The sequence below is a fragment of the Eptatretus burgeri genome, chromosome 1, assembly GCF_056783735.1.
Source record: "Eptatretus burgeri isolate ZD-2024b chromosome 1, Ebu_testis_v1, whole genome shotgun sequence".
Taxonomy (NCBI): Eukaryota; Metazoa; Chordata; class Myxini; order Myxiniformes; family Myxinidae; genus Eptatretus; species Eptatretus burgeri.
Window position 1 is genome coordinate 93549240 of NC_140961.1, and position 21567 is coordinate 93570806.

The window sequence follows — 21567 nt, forward strand, 5'->3', positions numbered from 1 at the left end:
TAAGACATCACGCTTTGATCAGAAACTTGACCCTGAACAATGACGTTTTTTTTTCATATTATTGTTCATCATTCAATTGAATTTAGAATGGGATTAAAATAAAAAATTCAAATCAAATTGAAGACTAAATGAGTACAGTCCTGCATTGGAGTAATCAGAAGGAACCCAAACAAGCAAAAAGCAAAGATTAAGTCGGGAGGAACTTGGATAGGATTCGCATTCTCTAACAATGGCACCCTGGGCACTACACTACCTCCAAGCCTACCAGCTCCCTAAACACCGGGGCGTGCCCTCCATTGCGACTCCCCTGAAACTCACATGGCAGGCTGGCTTCCCGGGCCCCTTTCCGACGGTCACCCATGCCCACAATACTGCCAACGCGGCTAACGGCACCCCGGGCCCCTGCATCAAGCGGGCGCACCCGTGCCCACGACGCAATCCCGGCCCCCCATGGGCCCTTGGCCTACTACGGCCGACTAGCCCGGTGCCCGGGGTACCCACTCAGCGATGCTCACCTTTCGCAGCCACGCTCCCAGCCTGTCAACAGGGCTCCTGCACCCCTCCAAATGGGTATCGAGCCTACATTACCACCAACAACAAAACAAACTCCATTTTGTCAATTTAACTAACCCAGCTAACTCACTCTACACTGACCCTGGGGTCCCTTGGGCGGGAGTCACTCCTCCCCCCAATCACTCATCGCACCATGCATTCCACATTCGCTCCACTCACTCACCATTTACTCACCTCACTACTCTTCAACACACAGACCGCTGAACTCTGCCATCCTTCTAACTACATCCCCTAACTACCTCATGCTCCCACGTCGTCCCTTACAGTTTACACGACAGCACGTTTCATTTAACCTACGTAGCTAAGCTACGTCCACACTACACATCCAAAGTCAGTCACTGTCTTCAAATCCTCATTTCCATTCCTAACTCTCAACTACTATCCCTCTACCTAATCCATCCCATGCGCCCCATGAGGACTTACCCCTGCCCCAAGAAGCCGGTTTAATGAAGCTAACCCTTCCCCCTGACTAGTGTCATTCTGTGCCCGGCAGGGGGGTCTTCCACCCCATGCCTGTGAATCTTGTTCACCCGGAAGCGAGGCTTGCTTTTTCTTTTTTTCCACATGCGCGGCATTTCGCAACCTGCGCACCAGTGCGGCAATTCACAGCCGCGCACCTTTGGCGTGATGTCATGGCAGCTGTTCGCGTCCCTCGTCCCTCTTGGACGGTGCCATCCGGCAGGGATTCACCCTCCTGCCGGATTCCAACTATACACGCAGCCATTACGTCACCCGGCGCATAAAAAAAAAACCACAAGCCCCGCGTCTCGAGGGGTTCCCCACGCGAACACATGTGCTCTGCCCATTGGAGCTCAACATACCCACCCACGTGGGGAACTCATCCGGTCCAAATCCGTTTTCCTGCCTAAACTTTGTCCGTCGCGGGATCGGCAACATTCACTGCACTCGTTTCCGGACCGGGCTTCACTCCCGCAAGCGAGCACGTGGCGGCCTCATGCGTTGCACAGCACAGACCTCACGCTCGCTGCCGGGTGAACCCGGCGCGGTCCCCAAAACATCTACGGCCGCTACTCGGCCCTCGTTCCTCTGTCGCCGTTGTCGTCTCCATTTAACCCACACACACCTGCGTGTTGCAACGCTCATACACCACTCCATTACACTCACCCCGGGAGACGCGACTGCATGCTCACACATACTGACCAACATCTCCCTTGCATACCGCTCTTGAAATGAATGTGAGAGAAATGCCTTCGGAGTATAAGGTTTTATTTCACTTGATTGAAGCCGTCTCTACAAACACAAAAAGGAATACATGTGCAGTCAATCACCGCAAAGTATAACAACAATTAGCCAGCAAATACACGGAGTCTGGTACACTCAATTCTCACCATTCAAGGAGCACCAAGTGAACTACAGCAGTTAATGACAATGCCCCAGCGACAATCCCGCCGACCGCGCAGCATCTCTGTTTTATCTGTCTCGTGTGTGAGCCATGCGTCACGTGATCACGCGTCACTTCATCTTTTATTTCATCACAGCTCTCTTACATACACGCTCTCCCTCACATGGACCATCTCACTCACACCCAACCTTTCACTTGCACAGGGGGTCTCACTCACACCATGCATGCTGGAAAGCATGCATCTCCGCACACTCGCAAACACACACACACACACACCTACACAACCACACTGGGGATTCGTGTCCCCACAAGGGTTCCCGGGGCCTCTATACCCCCCAAGCTCCTCATGCACCCGTTTGCAGCACTCGCCCCCTCGACTCCACCTGGCACGACCGAACCCACCTGGTCGTGATCAGCTTCGAGGGAGAATTGTGTCTCCCTCTGTTCCCGAAGGAGGCCATCCAGCTGCTCGCACCGGGTCCCTAGGCAGTCTGCCAGCTCCCCCTCATGGTCCTCCACTACCTCAATGTGTGTGTGTTCGTCACTAACCCCGTCCAATTCACTCTCTATCTCCCGTGTCTCTGGCAATACTTTCATTTCCTTCTTTGTCTTTGTTACTTCCCTCGTCTCTACTCTTTTTATTTGTCTCCTTTATCCGGGTTGGTCCTAATTGTTCCTTCATCCAAGTGGCGTCGATTTAAGTCCTGCACCACCGACATTGCTCCTTGTGGTGCTGTCACACATCCCACCTTATTACGTTGTTCTACCCTCTTCTCCATTTTTATTTGTGTCTCCTTTATTAGGGTTGGTCCTAATTGTTACTTTGTCCGACGAGTAGTGTCAATCAAGTCCTGCACCACCGACATTGCTCCTTGTGGTGCTGTCACACATCCCACCTTATTACGTTGTTCTACCCACTTCTCCATTTTTATTTGTCTCCTTTATTACGGTTGGTCCTAATTGTTACCTCGTCTGACGAGTGGTGTCGATTAAGTCCTGCACCACCGACATTGCTCCTTGTGGTGCTAGCACACATCCCACCTTATTGCGTTGTTCTACTTCCTGAGTTCTTCGTTCTACCTCCAGAGTTTTTCAATCTCCGTGGATTCCAATCTTGCTCCCCATTTTAGTTGTTCAATTTCCAACTCGCATTGTTATTGTTTTCTACCCCACAGTTTCTCCTGCTCTTCATTTTCCAATCTCATAGTTTCTTTCAATTGGCTCATTTCCTTCCTGTGTTTCATTGGATGTTCTCTCACTCCTCTTCCTTATGTCCTCTCCTGTCCTTCCTTCTCCAGTTTCGTTGTTTGCTTCATTTGGTTAATCTCCCCTTTGTGTTTCATTTGCTGTTCTCTCACTACTCTTCCTTGTTCCCTCTCCTGTCTTTCCTTCTCCAGTTTCGTTGTTTGCTTCATTTGGTTCATCTCCATTTTGTGTTTCATTCGCTGTTCTTTGTCTATCTCCTCGCACTCCAGCCTCGCCTTTTCTTTTAATTGGTCAACCTCAAATTCATGTTTTCGTTTTCTATCCCGTTGTTCCTCTCATTCTTCCCTCTCCAACCTCGTTGTGTCCTTCAATCTCCTGATTTCTTCTTCCTGCTTCATTCCTTGCTCCTTCACTTTCTCCTCTTATTCCAACCTATTTTTTTTCTTTTGTCGTTCAGTTTCAAATTCATACTCTTTCAGTTTTCAATTCCACTGTCTTTCTTGTTCCTCATTCTTTCCTGATTTCTTTCTCCTGTCTCAATCTTTGTTCTTTCAGTATTCTTTCTTGTTCCTCATTCTTTAATCTGGCCTTTGCTTCCAGCTGTTCCATCTGTACAGTGTGGTTCCTTAACGTTTCACTCTCTGTCGTTCTTTCTTCTCTCAACATCCTCAGCTCATTTTGTAACTCCCTCTCTCTGTCTTGGTATTCTTGGTCCTCATTTCATTCATTCTCTTGCTCATCTCCGCACCTCTTTTGCGTGCTTCCCTCCTCAATTCGTCCATTTCATAACCGTATCTCTCGGCCTTCCAGACGTTTCTCTTTTATTTCTATCGTCCCTTCTCGGCTTTCTCTTTCCTGATTGCCTGTTCTTATCTCTTCCTTCAGCTGTCTCAATTCCCCATCTTGTTTGTGTTTTTCCTTTTCTATCTTTGTTTTACTTTCTCCTTCCTCCCTCATTTTTCCCTGCAGTTCTTCGAACTGTTCTGACTTTTTCAGCAATTCCTCCGTCCTTTCCTCCAGATGTTCCTCTCCTCTTATCTTCCGTTTTAGGCTTTCACTTTCCTGATTGCTTGTTCTTATCTCTTCCTACAGTTGCTTTATTTCCAAATCATGTTCGCATTCTCTTTCTTCCAACTTTTTTTTCCATTCCTCTTCCATGTGCTTTCTGTCCCGGGAGTTACCAATGCGCTCCTCCTCCATTCTCTCGTTCAGCTCACTCGTCTCTTGTTCCCACTTATGGATCCTCCAGTCTATTTCCCATATTTTTCCCTTTAATTCTTCGAACTGTGTTGACTTCTCCAATAGTTCCTTTAATTGTTTTACTTCCAGCTCATGTTTCTGCTTTTCTTTTTTTGAGCTCAGTCCTCCATTCTTCCTTTAATTCTTCCCAAAGCCCACCGATGTCCGCCTGCCTCGCCTGCCATGCCCACGTGGTTTGAAACGGCTGTTGGGAGTGCTCGCCTCATGTCGCGCCATTCGCAGCGCCATAAATAGCCGCTCGCTCCGTTCTGCGCTGAGGTGCGATCGCGCTGCCATTATTCGATTCAGCCTGCCGATAAAGTCTGTGCTCAGGATATGGGGTTGAGCTTCCCCATGGATTAACATTACAACTACCGTCCCAGGCCATGGATTCTACATTTCTACACATATACATTTCTACCCCAGGCACCCGCTCGCTTTGAAACACCATCTTATTTCTCGTAAGAGATTAATTTGGCCTGCTCGTAATTTGGAGGGAATTGGGGGGGGGGGTGTCGTAACTCACCTGATAACTCATCTACTCTCACCCCTGAACCGATTCCCGTAAATTTAGCTTGGAGGCGGGAGAGTTTGTATCCCACTCCTGACACCAGTGTTGCGAATTCGCGCCCGCTGGCGTGCGAACGGCCCCGTAACTCGAATCGCGGCACGTCGCCCACCGGATGGACAATTCAGTCATGACCCTCTGGGAACTATCGCCCGGAGCCAGTCACGGGTGGGCCTTTCGACATCACCACAATCGTGCCAATCGGCCACCCGCGTAGGATAGGGTTGTTCGCCAAACTCGACCTACCTAAGTACCCATGCGGATGGGTAAACTGGGCAATCGTACCTCGCCACAGGTTGACTCCGGACACGAGCCGCTTGGGTGGCCTATTCCGTGCTATCGGGATAACCGAGCGGTGTTATCGCCGACCTGGATGGTTCAGATTAATTATCGGGATGTTGCAGCCACTACGAACCCTTTACGTGAAGCAGGATGGAGAGTCAATTAAAAGGAAGGAGATTAAGCGAAGCGGGCACAGTTCAACATGCAAGCACTTTATTACGCGACACACAGAAAGCACGTATATACAGCCATACACAAAAAGCAAATGCAAGAAGAAAAGCAGTGAAAACCGACTACGCGCACACACGACAACACTTATACAGTTTGACTTCACAGACGGCGCCAACACACATTTACACAAAAGCAAAGGAAAGAAGCCACCCTCACAGACAAGGAGGCAGACAGGCCCGTAAGCCAAATGTGCGCGTGACCTGGAGGAGCGGCCAGGTCCGCGAGACCAGGGAGGTCTTACCCGCGTCCTCGTGATGCGTTGGTGGGCAAGCCGCAAATGTGGCCGCACCGCTGTGCCCCGACTCCGTGCCCCTTGGCGGGTTTCGTTGGCACGGCGTTTAGGGTGGGGTGGGAACGGAGCCCCCTTTTGCACTATCTCAGCGCGGGGGAAAGGGGGAATTGTTGATGCCCTGGGGGAGGGGAATGGCTGGCTGGCTTGGGTCCCGCGACAAGAGGAGCGATCCCCCACACCGCAACCTCGTCGCCGACCGCCGTCCTTCCTGCTTCGGACCTGAGCTCCCTTGCTTGCAGTTCCACTGTGCTCACTCCCCTCCACTCCACCAACGTATGCTCCTTGTCCCCCAAGAGCAGCCTCTCGACGACACTCTCCAAGCAACTCCAAAACCCAACTCTCTTTTGATGACACTTTCCAAACAACTCCAAAACCCAACTGTTTTTATTCGCCTTGCGCTCGCCTTTCTATAGGTGGCAGGAGCAGCTAATATGCAAATTTTAGGATCAGAACGCGATTGGAGGCGGGGCAATGCCATCCACCCCCCCCCCCCCCCCGGTCAGCCATTGGTCGGGCAAAAATGGGTGTGAACCTCTCCTGATCCTAAAATTTGCATATATGGACTTCACATACACATGCTTGGAGGCAGGGCCAAGCCACCCCGCGCTCGCCAATTGGACGGAGGAGAAGTGGGCGTGAAGCGTTTCTGATCCAGATTTTCCCCTCGGAAAGGCCACCATTCGCGCTCGTGGCTCAGTGCGTTCGGCACCAATCGCCGAATGGGCCCGAGACAGCCCGACGTTCAGTGTTCACAGGTGGTGCGGGAATGGCCGTGGAAGCGATGTGGGATGAATTCGTAAAGGCGAAGGTGGTGGAGGGTCTTCTGTGGTGAGGGCTGGCATTGTGGTTGTTGTCTGCGGGTTGGAGCGTGGTTGTCGTTGGTGACTATGGCTGGCGTGGTGGTTAAGGTGGTTGTTGTGTGATGGCGGTTGAGACGTGGTTGGTTCAAAATAACGATAGAAAAGAAAAACGACTAACTCAAAGCGTCATAGCCTGGATGAATCACATAAATTCCCTCTATACAACGGGTTTTGGCTAACTACACATGTACCTATGAAGATATCTCACGTGAGGGCCCTTTCTGGTGTAATATGAATTTCCACAGCCGTAACACTATATATACATAATTAGACACACCTCCTGACTTATGGTGGGCATTGCCTCTGATTGTCTCACCTGGTGAAACCGCATAATCCGCACTCCGCACAGAGCAACCGTCTGTCTGCTACCCAGACAATTGTTCCTGTAAATGCAGACTATTCAACCAGAAGGGACGTGATGTGATTGGCAGGCAAATCGAAACATGGAGTGTGATGAGCACTCCCCCGATCCCCACTGGATACAGGAAGTGATGCGTTCATGTAGGACTGTCCAATGGGGATCGGGGAGTGCTTGTCACACTTCACATGTTTTGAGATTTAGTATATATATATATATATATGTGTGTGTGTATATGTATATATGTATGTGTATATGTATGTGTGTATATATATATATATATATATATATATATATATATATATATATATATATATATATATATATATATATATATATATATATATATATATATATATATATATATATATATATATATATATATTGGATGGAAGAACATGATTGCAAAATTTTATTTTTCAGGTGGTATTGAAGGAGATTCTGCAGATAGTTTGGTTGTCCCCAGTCAGCCCAGTGGCACGGGAGCTATCCAACGTGTCGGTGGTTACCGGAATCTGCATGATAAAGAACAGGATCTGCAGGTAAGTTTTTATTATTCTTCTTTTTTCTTCATTATAAATGCCACAATTTTTATTTGTAGCACATTACTGAGGCAGAAGGTGTTGATGAATAGTAAGGTTGTGTTTTAAGAACCTGGTGCTCTTTTAAAAGTATGACTTTATTTTGTTGGGAAGGTTATCTGAAGCAAAATATAAGCTGAAATATTGAGGTTTGATGATGAAGAACATTAAATGTAATGAATTTATTATAACTGAAAGGCCAACTCTGCTGTTCTCGTATTCTCCAACATCACTTATTTAGGTTCGTGTTCGGGTAATAGAAGGGAGACAACTTCAAGATGGAAGGCAAAACATGAAACCAGTGGTGACGGTGACAGTCGGCACAAAGACCAAAAGGACTCGGATCAAAAAAAGCACCAACCCAATCTTTGACGAGGTAGGCGTTTTGTGAAGGTAAAATGTACTTGACTATTTCAATTCTTCATTCTTGGTGTGAAGCATCAGATGTGAATCCTTGCCCTTTTGTTTCTTTACTCTTATTTCAACCATTCCGAACTACAAAGCCCCATTGATGCAACTTTGGCCATTGTTGATTTGGGTGTCAAAATAGACTTGATCCCTGTGAGGTTTAAAACAATACGTTTGGACACTCAAGTTGAGCTTGGTGCAGTTGTATGTGAACATTTTATATATAAAAAAATTTGGGGTGCTTCTTGATGCAAAAAACATGTAAAATTCTTGGTGTGTTCCTCTATACTGCTACAAATCTGCAATTCTTCTTCTGCAGGTTCTCTACTTTAACTTCTTCATGAAACCTTCTGAACTCTTTGATGACAAAGTTCACATTACGGTAAGTTCTCATTTTATTTGATTTTATTTCATTTTGGAATTGTCCAGATACCCATGCAAAAGTAGCTGATGCATTTTGAATACAGATGGATGATAAAGTCATGGAGCACAAATTAATAGTGGAATGAAAAACCTGTGATGGCCTCCTTTATTAGGGGACCAAGCCTTAAATAATGGTTCCATATGGTTTTCCTTCTGATTATGATTTATTTTTTAATATTATTATTGAAATTTTCACTTTCACATTCAGCAACTTTTAATCGCTTAAAAAAAAAAAATTCTGCATCTGCTTGATCGATTGGTGCGACATTTTCAACATGGTAGCCATGACCTTGAAGATCCATAGATATATCTTTTATTTTTTTTTTTTTTGCTGTTATTTAAAAAAAAAAAATGATAAATCTGATGTCATATTGTCATGTGGTGTGGCAGTTACATTTGATGAAAGGAAAAACTTTGGACATCTCTGAAACTGCTCAATGAAAAGAAATTGAAACTTGACATATGTTAACTCCCTGTGGGGAATAAATTTTGACAATGATGACTCATTGGTGCCCTGGTGCAGCAGCCATAAATGGATTAATCCAATCAATATGAAAAAAAATTTATGTGATCTACTGGCCAATTCATGTACAGTTTTAAATTTATGCCATCGGTGACATTGTCGTGTTGCAATACAAGAATTTAAAGGACCCTTTAAAAACCTTCTCCAAAACCACTGAGCAGATCTGTGCATGTGTGTCCTCCATATATCCAAAACCATGAAACTGAGTGGTATGAAACTTTGCTTGTATCTGAAGAGAACTCCAAGGGAGTGCATGAATGAAAATTGGATGTTTGGGTTAATTAAAACACCCCTTTTCAAAATAATTTATGGCCTTATTTAATTATCCTTCATCAAGGCTCATCCTTGATCACCTCACTCTCCCTTGCTGTGGTCTTAATTTGTGATTTTTTTTGTGGGGGGGAGGGGGGGAGGGGTGGTTACCTTACAATGCCTTGACTTGGAACAGGCTGCAAAGGTGTCTTAATGATTGTTTTATTTTTCACTTTCCTCACATGTATCATTGCCTCTTCATCATAGCTATTAATTGCTGGATACATTGTAATGGTTATAAACAGATGGAGATGCCAGTGTTTGTGGCTTTATTTCATTTCTGCACATGCCATCAACCTCAAGAATGTCTTTAACTTAGCCAAATTACAAAATTTAAGCTCCAAAAATTTAGCTTGGCAGAAGCTCTCTCCGACTGCGAAAAAAAGTGTATTTGTCCAATTTGGACATTGCCTGATATTCTGGGTGTCTCTGGGAGGTGTTTAATATGACAGATCAGTGATTGCAAATTGCTTGCAAAGCCTGCTGTTCCTCATCAACCATATTGTTGAAGTGCTTGCTTGATTGCTTAAGCCACTTGCCAAGTACATCACAACATTCAGTCACTGAATACCTTGAATGATTTTGAGCAAAGTTCATGGCCTATTGGTCTGTTTGGCTGAGTGGTGCCTCAGGTGGTGGCTCACCTGCAGAAAATGTGCAATTTTATTTTGCAATTCTTTTCCCTTTTTTATGCAATCTTCTTTCATTATATGACATGTCATGTTGGCACAGAGAGATGCATATAAAAAACAATTAAATGTTTTATTTTTAAAAGTTTCTTCAACCATTTCATTGGAGTGCTTGCTTGAATGCTTAAGCCACTTGGCAAGTACTCTTCAAGCATTGATTGTGACACAGCAGCCATGGGGACATCTCCAGAGTTATGAAGGCAAAATAAATGAGATTATTACAATAAGTTGTAAATGTTTTCAGTTGTTGCAAAGCAATGAAATGTCTCATCATGGCAGGATAGCAGAGTGGTTTGCACACTTGCTCGAAGCTGTCTAGCCTGAGTTTGAATCGCAACCCAGGTATTAACTGTCATCCTTGTGTTTCACAGCCTGGGTGATTCATAAATGTGTGTGCTCTTGGTTGGATGTTAAACTTTGTTACATCTGCTGAGATCCTGCCTCTCTCCACCCTCTCCCTCTCCCTCTCTTTCTCTCCCTCTCCCGCACAGAGAGGGAGAGGGACAGACGGGGAGAGGGAGGGACAGACAGACAGGGACGGGGAGAGGGACAGGGTCGGGGAGAGGGACGGGGTCGGGGAGAGGGACGGGGTCGGGGAGAGGGACGGGGACGGGGAGAGGGACGGGGTCGGGGAGAGGGACGGGGACGGGGAGAGGGACGGGGACGGGGAGAGGGACGGGGACGGGGAGAGGGACGGGGAGAGGGAGAGGGACGGGGAGAGGGAGAGAGACGGGGAGAGGGAGAGGGAGAGGGACAGAGACGGGGAGAGGGACAGGGAGAGGGACAGAGCCGTGGAGAGGGACAGGGAGAGGGACAGCCGCGGAGAGGGAGAGGGACAGAGCCAGGGAGAGGGAGAGGGACAGGGAGAGGGACAGACGGGGAGAGGGAGAGGGACAGGGAGAGGGACAGACAGGGAGAGGGAGAGGGACAGCGAGCGAGAGACGGGGAGAGGGAGAGGGAGAGGGAGAGGGAGAGGGACAGCGAGCGAGAGACGGGGACAGAGACAGAGACGGGGAGAGGGACAGAGACAGAGACAGAGACAGAGACAGAGACAGAGACAGAGACAGAGACAGAGACAGAGACAGAGACAGAGACAGAGACAGAGACAGAGACAGAGACAGAGACTTCTGTGAAGCTGATTTCCAAATTGAATACAAAGTGATTATTTCTTATTCCAAAAAAAGTTGTCTTTGCAGCAAATAAAGCCCAATATGTGTTTTAATATTTTAATACTCTTCTGGATAATAGAATGATATAATGGTCAAATTATTGTTTGTTTTAATACAGGTTTTGAATTCTGTTAATGCAAGACAAGATGCAGAAATTGGAACTTTTAAGGTAATATTTTGCTTCTCTTCTTTGTAAAGAATTGGAATTATTTTTAAATTTATAATCACCACTTTGATAAAGTAGCGACAATTTGTTGCTGGAGTGTAGCTTTTTGCATCATAGTTTGCATGCTAAATTTGTCAAATTTGTACACAGCGTAAAAGGCTCAAATTTTGAAGCATATTATTCCATGTTGGACAAGGACATTGAAACCATGGTATGCAGTTGTATGTTTTTTTTTTTAAAGGAATGCATGAAACTATGGATTGATCATTACAGGATTTTCTTTGATGATGGGGACTTTATAGGACCAATGATCTCTCAGAAAGTTGGCCGTTGTGTCTGACTGTGGCCAAATCTCTTGCCTGTAGATATTAGAGATGTTGATATTAAGTTCGACCAAGTTAATAGTAAGAATAGTGTTGGTTGCATTGAAGGAAGGTATACTGATTAAGTTAAAGGGGTGTGGATATTGCACATGCTTGATGGGCCAAATGGCCTCTTCCTTTCTAAATTTGCTTGTGTATGGGATTTGAACAGTTTTGGGCTTTATGCTCATATGGGAAAACAGTGCCAACCAAAATTTCATTGAATTTGACTCATTGCTTCAAGGAATTTGCCAAACTTCAATTTTGCATTTATAACATTTCATTCTGTTTTATCTTTGAATGCTTGCCAGAATAAATATTAATAAACATCATATCCCAACAGATCGATGTTGGTTCCATTTACAAGGAACGACGTGAGTACCTTTCACTTTTTTAGTCATTGTTTTGAGCCTTGCAAGAGGGCCAGTGACAAATTTTAATAATGAAATGTTGAAAAATATTGGCAAATTGTATTGTATAATAAAAATAGTGCATGCATATTTGATAGCAAAACAACAGTTTTGTTTGGTACATTATTTTTTGTTTTGATCAAAAGATGGCTGTCATTACAATCACAGAAATTGGGGTTGGGGGGAGAAAAATGAAAACAGTTTTAAATGGTTTAGGGAGTCATTGTCTCTCACTTATAAGCCTGCACAGAGATGTAATATTTCCTACACAGGACATGCATTCATTAGAAAATGGGTCCTCCTATCTGATTCTGATGAGTCGACTATGGTAGCACGTGGATTTCTCAAGGTTACGCTTATGGTGCTCGCCACAGGAGATGAAGCTCCAGTGAGTGCCATTTTGTTTTTTATCCCATGTCTTTATGAGATATGATTTCAGGTCAATATTAATGGAGAGCCTTGTAAACTAATTTATTAGAAATATTTTCAATATACAAAGGAGAATGTGTTTGAACAGGTAAAAGTGAAGAATATTTTGGTCATCTGCATTGATTATTTGATTTTCTGCAATTCAGTTTTACCATTTTTCTTTAAATGCAATCCATGAGAAAGCTGTGCGAATGCATCAGAGCATTGGTACCAGTTTATTAAAACCTCTAAAAAATATTTTCTCACAATCTTACATCTTTATATGTCATCATCAGGCAGAACACAAGCTGAAACTGAAGGATGAAGATGTTGAAAGCAACGTTTTGTGGCCAGCAGGTGTCACCATGAGGTCTCTTATGTTCACAGTGCGGCTTTACCGGGCTGAAGACATCCCCCAGAGTGAGAAACAGTTCACACTATCATATAAAAATTGTTTTGTAAATGTGGGCTGCTATTTTTGTTTCCTTTCAATAAGAAATTACTTTGCTAAGCTGCAGATGAATTTACTGTTTCTAACTTCAGTCTTGATGAGTCGCATAAGACTTATCCTATAATTATAGTGGATATTCGGCAAAACATAAAGACACTGAGTGATATCTGATCTGCTGTTCAATTGTGGACGTGGCGTATTATAACTGAAATGTTAAAGGTAAAATGAAGCATTTTGATAAAAAGAAGTAAATGTAGAAATATATTCTAAAGTTTATTGGATTGTTTTTATTTTGTTTACATACTGCAAATTCTGAACTGTATTTCGATTTTTAAAATGCAAGTATTGAGGCTCGTTGAGAGCAAAATAACATGGGGGTGAAGGGAAACGGTGATGTGATGCATCCGTAGCAACATGCGCATACATCACCTCACCATCCAGAGAAATTGAGGATGAAGACTGAGGAATACTTTAAAATTATCCAGGTACTTGCAACTATATCAGTGATGTATAATGCATGACACTTGTGTGGGAAATTACGCTTTTTCTGGCCCTGTGTGTTATGACTCATTTACAAATGTGAATATTATTACCTTTAAAGTCTCTATTTTATTTAAATTGAATTGAACACTTGAACGCTGTGTGCAGTGGGGTAAGGTTTTTTTGTAAAAAAAAAAAAAAAAAAATAATAATAATAATCTCAAGTTTAATATTATTATAGCCTCATAATATTAAGATTTTATTTCTACTCTGGTCAAGAGATTTGAACCCTGACCTTTCAGATAAGATACACTAATGTCCTGAAGCTTTAAAATGGCATAAAAATCTTTATTTTTGTTTATCGCTAAAATTATCATATGTTATCTGGGTGCGATGACAATGACCTTGCTTTATTTTTCTCTTGAGGGCACAGTGTTGGTACATTTTAAAGGTAATTGCAGAATTGTGAAACCACAAGTGAATGATAATACCTGTTTCATAGCATCCCATTGTAATTGTTTTGCAGTGGACGATGCAATGATGCAAGGGGTCAAGAGCTTCTTTGGGAAAGAGTCGAAAAAAAAGAATATGGTTGACCCCTTTGTGCAATTCGATTTTGCTGGCAAGACGGTAAGTATACATAGAAATGCATGTATTTTATATATATATATATATCTTCTTCTTCTTCTTTTGGCTGCTCCCGTTTGGGGTTGCCACAGCGGATCATCCGTATGATCCGCATACTGATTTGGCACATGTTTTACGCCGGATGCCCTTCCTGACGCAACCCTGGTCGCCTCTTATGACACAGGGACATGTGTGTATATATATATATATATATATATATATATATATATATATATATATATATATATGTGTATATATATATATATATATATATATATATATATATATATATATATATATATATATATATATATATATATATATATATATATATATATGTGTATATATATATATATATATATATATATATATATATATATATATATATATATACATATACATATACATATTGTTACGGCTGTGGAAATTTGCAAACCACCATTCAGGGCCCTCAGGTGAGATATCTTCATAGGTACATGTGCAGTTAGCCCAAACCCGTTGTATAGAGGGAATTTATGTGATCCATTTGGGCTGTGATCCTTTGAGTTAGATGTTTTTCTTTTTCTATCTTTTATTTCAAACACACAACATTTCAACAACCACGCCATCCCCATCACAGCGCCAACCACGCCACCTCCACCATCTACGCAACCACATCTTCGCCACTCACCATTCAACAGGCTCCATGCGGTTACGATCTCTGCGGAGGAACAAACAAAAACCAACAAGGATGCTCGGTGGGCTTTTCCCGCCTGTTTTTCCCGTCTGACTTCCCCGCGCTTTGGAGTGGAGGAAGAGCGGTAAAGGTCAGAGGTCATGTAAAGGTGGGGCCTCTTTTTGGGGGAATAATTCTCTGGCTCCGAGCCAAAAACTGACTCCCTCGGCCCCCGGACGGAGCGGGGTGGAGGGAAAGCGTGAGGGAAAGCCCCTTTTCGGGAACCCTCTCAAAGGAAGATGGAGCAGAGAACGGGGCGGGGCGAAAGGCGGAGCCCCGGGCGATAAAAGATGGGCACGTGAGCGTGCTTTTTCTTCCTCGTCATCTTGGCTGGTGGACTGGTTGATCTTCGGGAAGAGGTCCTGCGCCCGCGCCTTGGCGAGCGGCCCTGTCACAACGGCACGGACGGGAGACATGGTAGCGCCCGTTGCGAGGTGGACCTGTATGTCCGGACGGGGAGTGCCGGAGAGGGTTCGCCGGCCGCGAGAGGTCGGGGCCAGGCGCGACCACGCTGACTGTCACGGGAGAGGACTCACCAGAGACAAAAGGGAAGTCGCGACTTCTTTCTTTCTTTTCTTTGGGGTTTTTGTGTGAATGTCCGTGGGTGGTGCCAGTCTGGCTAAAGTAGAACTGCTTAAGTGTTGCCGTGTGTACACGTATTTGGTTGTAGCTCTGCATCGTTTCTTTTGTTTTCATTGCTTCATGTGCATTTTGATTGTGTATGGCTGTAAATACGTGCCTTTACATGCTTGTCTGTCTGTGTGTGCGTGTGAATAAAATGCTTGCTTGTTGAACTGTGCCTGTTTCGCTTTGTCTTTTCTCTCTTGACCCTCCATCCTGCATCATGGAAAGGGGTTCGTAGTGGGTGCAACATCCCAGTAATTAATCGGAACCGTCAAGGCCGACGATAACACGGCTCGGTTATCACTGTAGCACGGAACGGACCGCTTAAGCAGTTCGTGTCCGGAGTCGGCCTGTGGCGTGGTACAATCGCCCGGTCAACCATCCACGCAGGTACTTGGGTAGATCTAATTTGGCGAGCAACCCTATCCTGCGCGGGTGGGCAATTGGCACGGTCGTGGTGGGGTTAAACCCCCACCCGTGACTAGCTCCCGGCATTGTTCCGAGAGGGTCACGACAGAATTGTCCGTCTGGTGGGCGACGTGCCGTGATTCGAGTACGCGGCCGTCCGCAAATTCGCAACAATATATATGTATACAGTCATGCGTCACTTGACGGGGATACATTCTGAGAAATGCGTCATTAAGTGATGTCGTCATTGTGCGAACATCATAGAGTGTACTTGCGCAAACCTAAATGGTATAGCCTACAACACACCTCAGCTATACGGATAGCCTATTGCTCCTAGGCTACAAACCTGTGCAGCATGTTACTGTTCTGAATATTGTTGGCAATTGCAACACACATCCAAGATCGACGGAAGACTCATTAGTTTTACCTTTGGACTGTTCATGACGGCCATGTGTTTTGTTAGCAGCTGCTTACAATCTCCTCTCGCATCAATTCCAGAAAGGTGAATAAATAGCATTTGGATTTTATAAAAAATCATTGCATCAATGTTATAATTTACAAATGAAGAAACGAGCACCTGTCAGTTGTGTGATATATTTTTGGAACTGTGCGAATGTTTTAACAACATAAAAAAACTTTACTAAAAATTCATTTGCGTTTTAATTTTGACTCACAACAACGATTTATTCGTGGAAATCTTTAATTCAATGGTAATTTACTTGCTAGAAGGTAAACGTACAAAAAAGGGTCAAATATGGTGACAATAGGGGTGTTTTTGGATGTTAGGTCAACATTGGGTCAGTTTGCTGATTTTCTTGAATCCTGATTTAGCGCGACCCCGCTTTTCACGCGATGACATTTTATACACCTCAACGATCCCGTTATAACGGGTCCACACAATAGTTGTTTCTTATCATTATCAAGTATTATGTACTGGACGTAATTGTATGTGCTATACTGTACTTTTATATGACTGGCAGAGCTATGACAGCAATGACATCACGAGGCAATAAGAATTTTTCAGCTCCATTATAATCTGATGGGACCACCATCGTATATGCTGTCCGTCGTTGACCGAAACGTAGTAATGCGGCGCATGACTATATATATATATATATATATATATATATATATATATATATATATATATATATATATATATATATATATATATATATATATATATATATATATATATATATATATATATATATATAGATGGATATCTAATTCAATGGTTAGATTTTTGAGGAGATGAAATGTATGATGCTCTTTACAAAACAGTTTATTGGCATGCCTTGTATTGGGTGGCTTGCCGTGGCCTTCCAGGAGTTTGTAATTTAGCCAGGGTGCTGAGGATAGTTTGTCTACTCTTCACAGAGGACAGCATGGGATCTTTAATTCCCATCAACTCATGCCATCAGATGGGATGCCAAATTTAATGTCTATCTGAGGGACAGCACACACATTGCTCTCTTGTTATGCCTGTGAGACACCAGGATGATGGTTTATAGCTAGGCATAGATTAGAACTCAGCCGAGACAGCCCAGAGTCAAGTGTGCATTCCTCTAGGCTATCCTGCCAGCCCCTGTTGCATTCATGTGGGGAGAAATACTTTTTACTTTGATTTGTCCTTTGTAAGTACAAGTATGGTGCCTTCACAACTCCTCCTGCCACCCCAAACATTTTTTTTATATATTTGAATTTAAGGCTAAGTCCTTTGAAGAGCAGTTAACTTGTCATTTATTTGCATTTCAAACTTTCCCTGGATGTGCAGCTTTGTTGTCAATGTAACAAAAATGAAATGACACAATGCAACCCAATTTTTTTTTTTTTGGGGGGGGGGGGGTTAATTGATTTTTTTTTTTTCCTTTTCTTTTTAACTCGTTGAAATATTTATTGATTGAAACATTTAAGCATATATATATATATATATATATATATATATATATATATATATATATATATATATATATATATATATATATATATATATATATATATATATATATATATATATATATATATATATATATATACCCCGGTTAGAATAGGTGTACCATATCCCTGTGTGTCGTAAGAGGCGACCAGGGTTGGCGTCAGGAAGGGCATCCGGCCATAAAACATTGCCTCAAGAAAAAAAGCCAAACCCCTGCACAGCAGGGAAAAATGGTTGTAAAAACGGTCATTTTATATTTTATATATATATATATATATATATATATATATATATATATATATATATATATATATATATATATATATAATAAAGTCCCCCCCTCCAATAACAATATGGCCAGTCCAGATGAAAATAACCATGGTTAATCTCTCGATTTAGAAATGAAATGGACAATTTGATGATTGAAAGAGGGAATATGAAATACCTCCTTTTGAGAACATCAATGATTACAATTAACATTGTAATGACTAAAAACATTTCACAGGTTAGTCATTTAATTTATTGCATTGAAAATATAATCTTGAACTGAAGGTGTTCACAGGATCTCCTTGCCCCCTCCCCTCCTACTCCCCAAACACAGTTGACTTGCACCTTGTATTTTATCTTTCTCTCTTCTTCTGGAACTCCCTACCACTCTCCATCTGCCAAATTGTCTGTCACCTCAATCTCTCTCCCCTCCTCTCCACCCAATCACTAACCAATATCACTCCCTGACACTCAACTGAGCTTCCTGTCCAGCCCCCCCTCCCCTAATTCAACACCTGTTTGTCCCTGATTGATTAACAGCTGATTAACAATGAATATGGAAGTGAATGCATGGATGTTATTGTTTAACTTTTGAATAAATTTTCCAATATTTGTAAAAAAAAATTCACATTTCATCTCATCCTTGGTAATGTCATCTCATTAATTAATCTTCATCTTTGCTTGACTGATGATGAGTCGGCCGATATGAGTTTTAACTGAAAACTTTGCTCTTGGAAGTGCAAGGGCACATTGGGCACTTTGATTTTGGGTTGAAGGATGACAGGAGCTTGACATATTGAAATAATGTTTCTTGATGCCGAATATCCAGAACTTTCATAAAACGCCGAGAAAAAAAACAAGTGGGCTTCGCTGGTGGTGGTGTTTGATATTTGCTATATTTGACATCCTAAGTTTAATGGTTGTTGGAGTTTTGCACTGGTAAAAATAGAATGTTGTATGAAGTGAGTTCATTATGCAAATTGAGAGACTAGTATTGATTCCATTTGCCCTTTTGCATGCAGCTCCGCACAGATGTTATCCGACAAAATGCAAATCCTGAGTTCAACCAGATTGTCAACATGGCCATCAAGGTGATTAATGGCACCGCTTCTGTTTTGGGAATTAAAAGCCAAAATATTTGGAGTCGAATAATCTTGATTTCTTCATCAGAATTGAAAGGCAGACCTTGGATTTTTTTTTTATACTGTACTACATTTGCACCCCCTTTTGATATGAGCATCAGATCTAGGGTGTTTCATATTGGAAGATTAAAAAATATACAGTGCTTTATATATATATGTATTTTTTTTTGTTGATATCTTTCTCTGCTTTTCAGTTTCCATCAATGTGTTCAGCACTCAAGTTGACCATGTTTGATTGGTGAGTTGGTGCTTTTGGGGAGGGAGGCAGTGCATTGAGTTTTGGTATTGATTGCATTTGTGCAAATTTGTCAGCCTATTTCAAAAATTTCCACCACATTTGCATTTACTTTAAAAAGACCCCCCTCCCAGTGTCGTATTTAAATATGATATTTTAACATTTATTGTATGATTGAACAGATTCCCTATTCTGAAATAATTGGGGATGAATGCATTGTCTCCTATTGATGTTTGTGAACAGGGATCGAGCAACCAGAAATGATGCTATTGGAACTCTCTTTTTGGACATTTCCAAGATTTCAATGTCTGGAGGGAGTCCTGAAGGTGATTTAGAATTTTTGTTTTGTTTTTTGACATATGGTTCAAATGCAGTTCATCTGGAATGCTCTTCCATGAGCCTACATTTTAATTAAAAAAAAAAAAACACCTCATGCGTTTGTAATGCACCTCCACTGAAGTACTTATTCTTGAATTTACCTTTAAACTTGGTGATGTTTTTGTAAAAGTCTTAATGTTTTTTTTTTTTTTAGCAGCTTGACATTACTCAAGAGGTATGTCCATTGAAAACGACCTTTTTTTGGAAGTGTAGGAAGCCACTCTTATGGCTGATTACTTCCATCCACCTGAAGTGAAAGGAGGTTATGTTTTCACCCCTGTCTATTGGTTTGTTATTTGTGAAAATGAAAGATTTTTCAAGTATATTAATTAGTCTTGTGTGTTATTGCTTGGAAAATTTTTTTTCACCAATTATGTTGGTCTGCAGCATCTGTGTTTGTCACACAATTTTTGGCCACAGTTTTCAAGCAGTCATTCTGAATTTTTTGTTTGTTTATTTAGGTGACTGGCCAAGGACAGCAATGCTTATTTTTGGTGAAGATACGAATCTGTATCTGCATCTGAGAATTTTAAAAGTGATTCTTCACCATTGAGAGATAGGGCCAAAACTATTTCTATCAATATATATATATATATATATATATATATATATATATATATATATATATATATATATATATATATATATATATATATACAGATCACAATATCTCAAAAGGTGATTGATGGATTCGGAACAAAACTTGGTGGACACGTTGGGTGTGTGAGGATTAATTTTTTCAATTTTGGTGAAGATCCAAATCCGTATCCGCATTTTTAAAGTGATTCTTCACCATTGAGATGGGGCCAAAAACTATATATATATATATATATATATATATATATATATATATATATATATATATATATATATATATATATATATATATATATATATATATATATATATATATATATATATATATATATATATTGTTACGAATTTGGGAATTCGATTGCACACAACATTCAGGTTCCTTTAGTCAGCTATGTCGATAAGTGCTTGTTCCCCAGATAGCTCACCTTTCATTGTTTAAATGTTCAGAAATCAATCAGATGCACTGCGGATCGATTTCCGAGTTGGGGAACGAACAATGGAGACATCCATCCCCCTCTTCTGCGAAGGGGAAGAAGAATCCTGCCGTCCCGTGACTCATGATGTCAACAACTCCCTTCCACCCGTGGTTGAGCGGGGGATGGATCATGAGTCACGCCGGGCGTGGGGGAGGGGGTTGGGAGAAGGATAAGAGGAGATCTTTTCTTTGTTCGTGTTTGGGAGTTGGAGTCATAAGCTTTTTGCTTCGGCAGAGAGTAGTCGTTCAGCAGACCGTCGGGTTCTGCTTGGCTTGCGTTAGGGTTGAGGCCTTCGGAAGCTTTTTGCTTCGGCTGGCTCAGTGAGCTTCTGCCGAGGCCTGGCTTTGGAGGAGGCTTTTTGGAGGATTTTTGCTTTGGTCGTTCAGTGAGCTTCGGCTTCTGCTTGGCTCAGGAGAGCTTTTTGCTTCGAGCTGCTTTGCTTGGAATAGTTGAGATGGTCGCTCGGCTCGAGCTGCGAGTGGTGGCTTTTTTTCTTGGTTCGTGGAGCTCCTTGTTCTCCATTTTGGTTCCTGGTGTGGTGCGACTCGTTGACCTTTTCTTGGAGGTGGTTCCTTGGGGGAAGCGGCGCATCGACGGGAAGGGTCGGCGCCTCGTCTTACCAGCGGGGGAGGATTTGCGGGAGCTCGGGAAGGATCGCAGCTCATGGCGATTGGATCCAGCTCGCTCTCGCTGGAGCCTGGATCCGAACAACTTGAAGACCACATGAGGTGGAGAGGTTAGAGATAGGCTCTGGGTTTCAGCTCACCTATCCTCCAAGCTGAAGCTCGTTATTAAAGGCCTTTGC

The 21567-nt window shown here is 42.7% G+C and overlaps 1 protein-coding gene across 2 annotated transcripts in view; it reads left to right on the top strand.

The window, feature by feature from the left end:
• Positions 1 to 21567, top strand: part of LOC147034975 (myoferlin-like) — a 203964-nt gene that overhangs the window by 47988 nt on the left and 134409 nt on the right. For both annotated transcript variants that reach the window (XM_085891800.1, XM_085891808.1), the window contains exons 6-16: positions 7396 to 7514; positions 7795 to 7929; positions 8281 to 8343; positions 11196 to 11246; positions 11949 to 11979; positions 12288 to 12403; positions 12720 to 12843; positions 13881 to 13984; positions 18957 to 19025; positions 19271 to 19314; positions 19555 to 19637. In XM_085891800.1, the coding sequence (XP_085747926.1) occupies positions 7396 to 7514; positions 7795 to 7929; positions 8281 to 8343; positions 11196 to 11246; positions 11949 to 11979; positions 12288 to 12403; positions 12720 to 12843; positions 13881 to 13984; positions 18957 to 19025; positions 19271 to 19314; positions 19555 to 19637 (939 nt within the window). The remainder of the gene's footprint in view (positions 1 to 7395; positions 7515 to 7794; positions 7930 to 8280; positions 8344 to 11195; positions 11247 to 11948; positions 11980 to 12287; positions 12404 to 12719; positions 12844 to 13880; positions 13985 to 18956; positions 19026 to 19270; positions 19315 to 19554; positions 19638 to 21567) is intronic.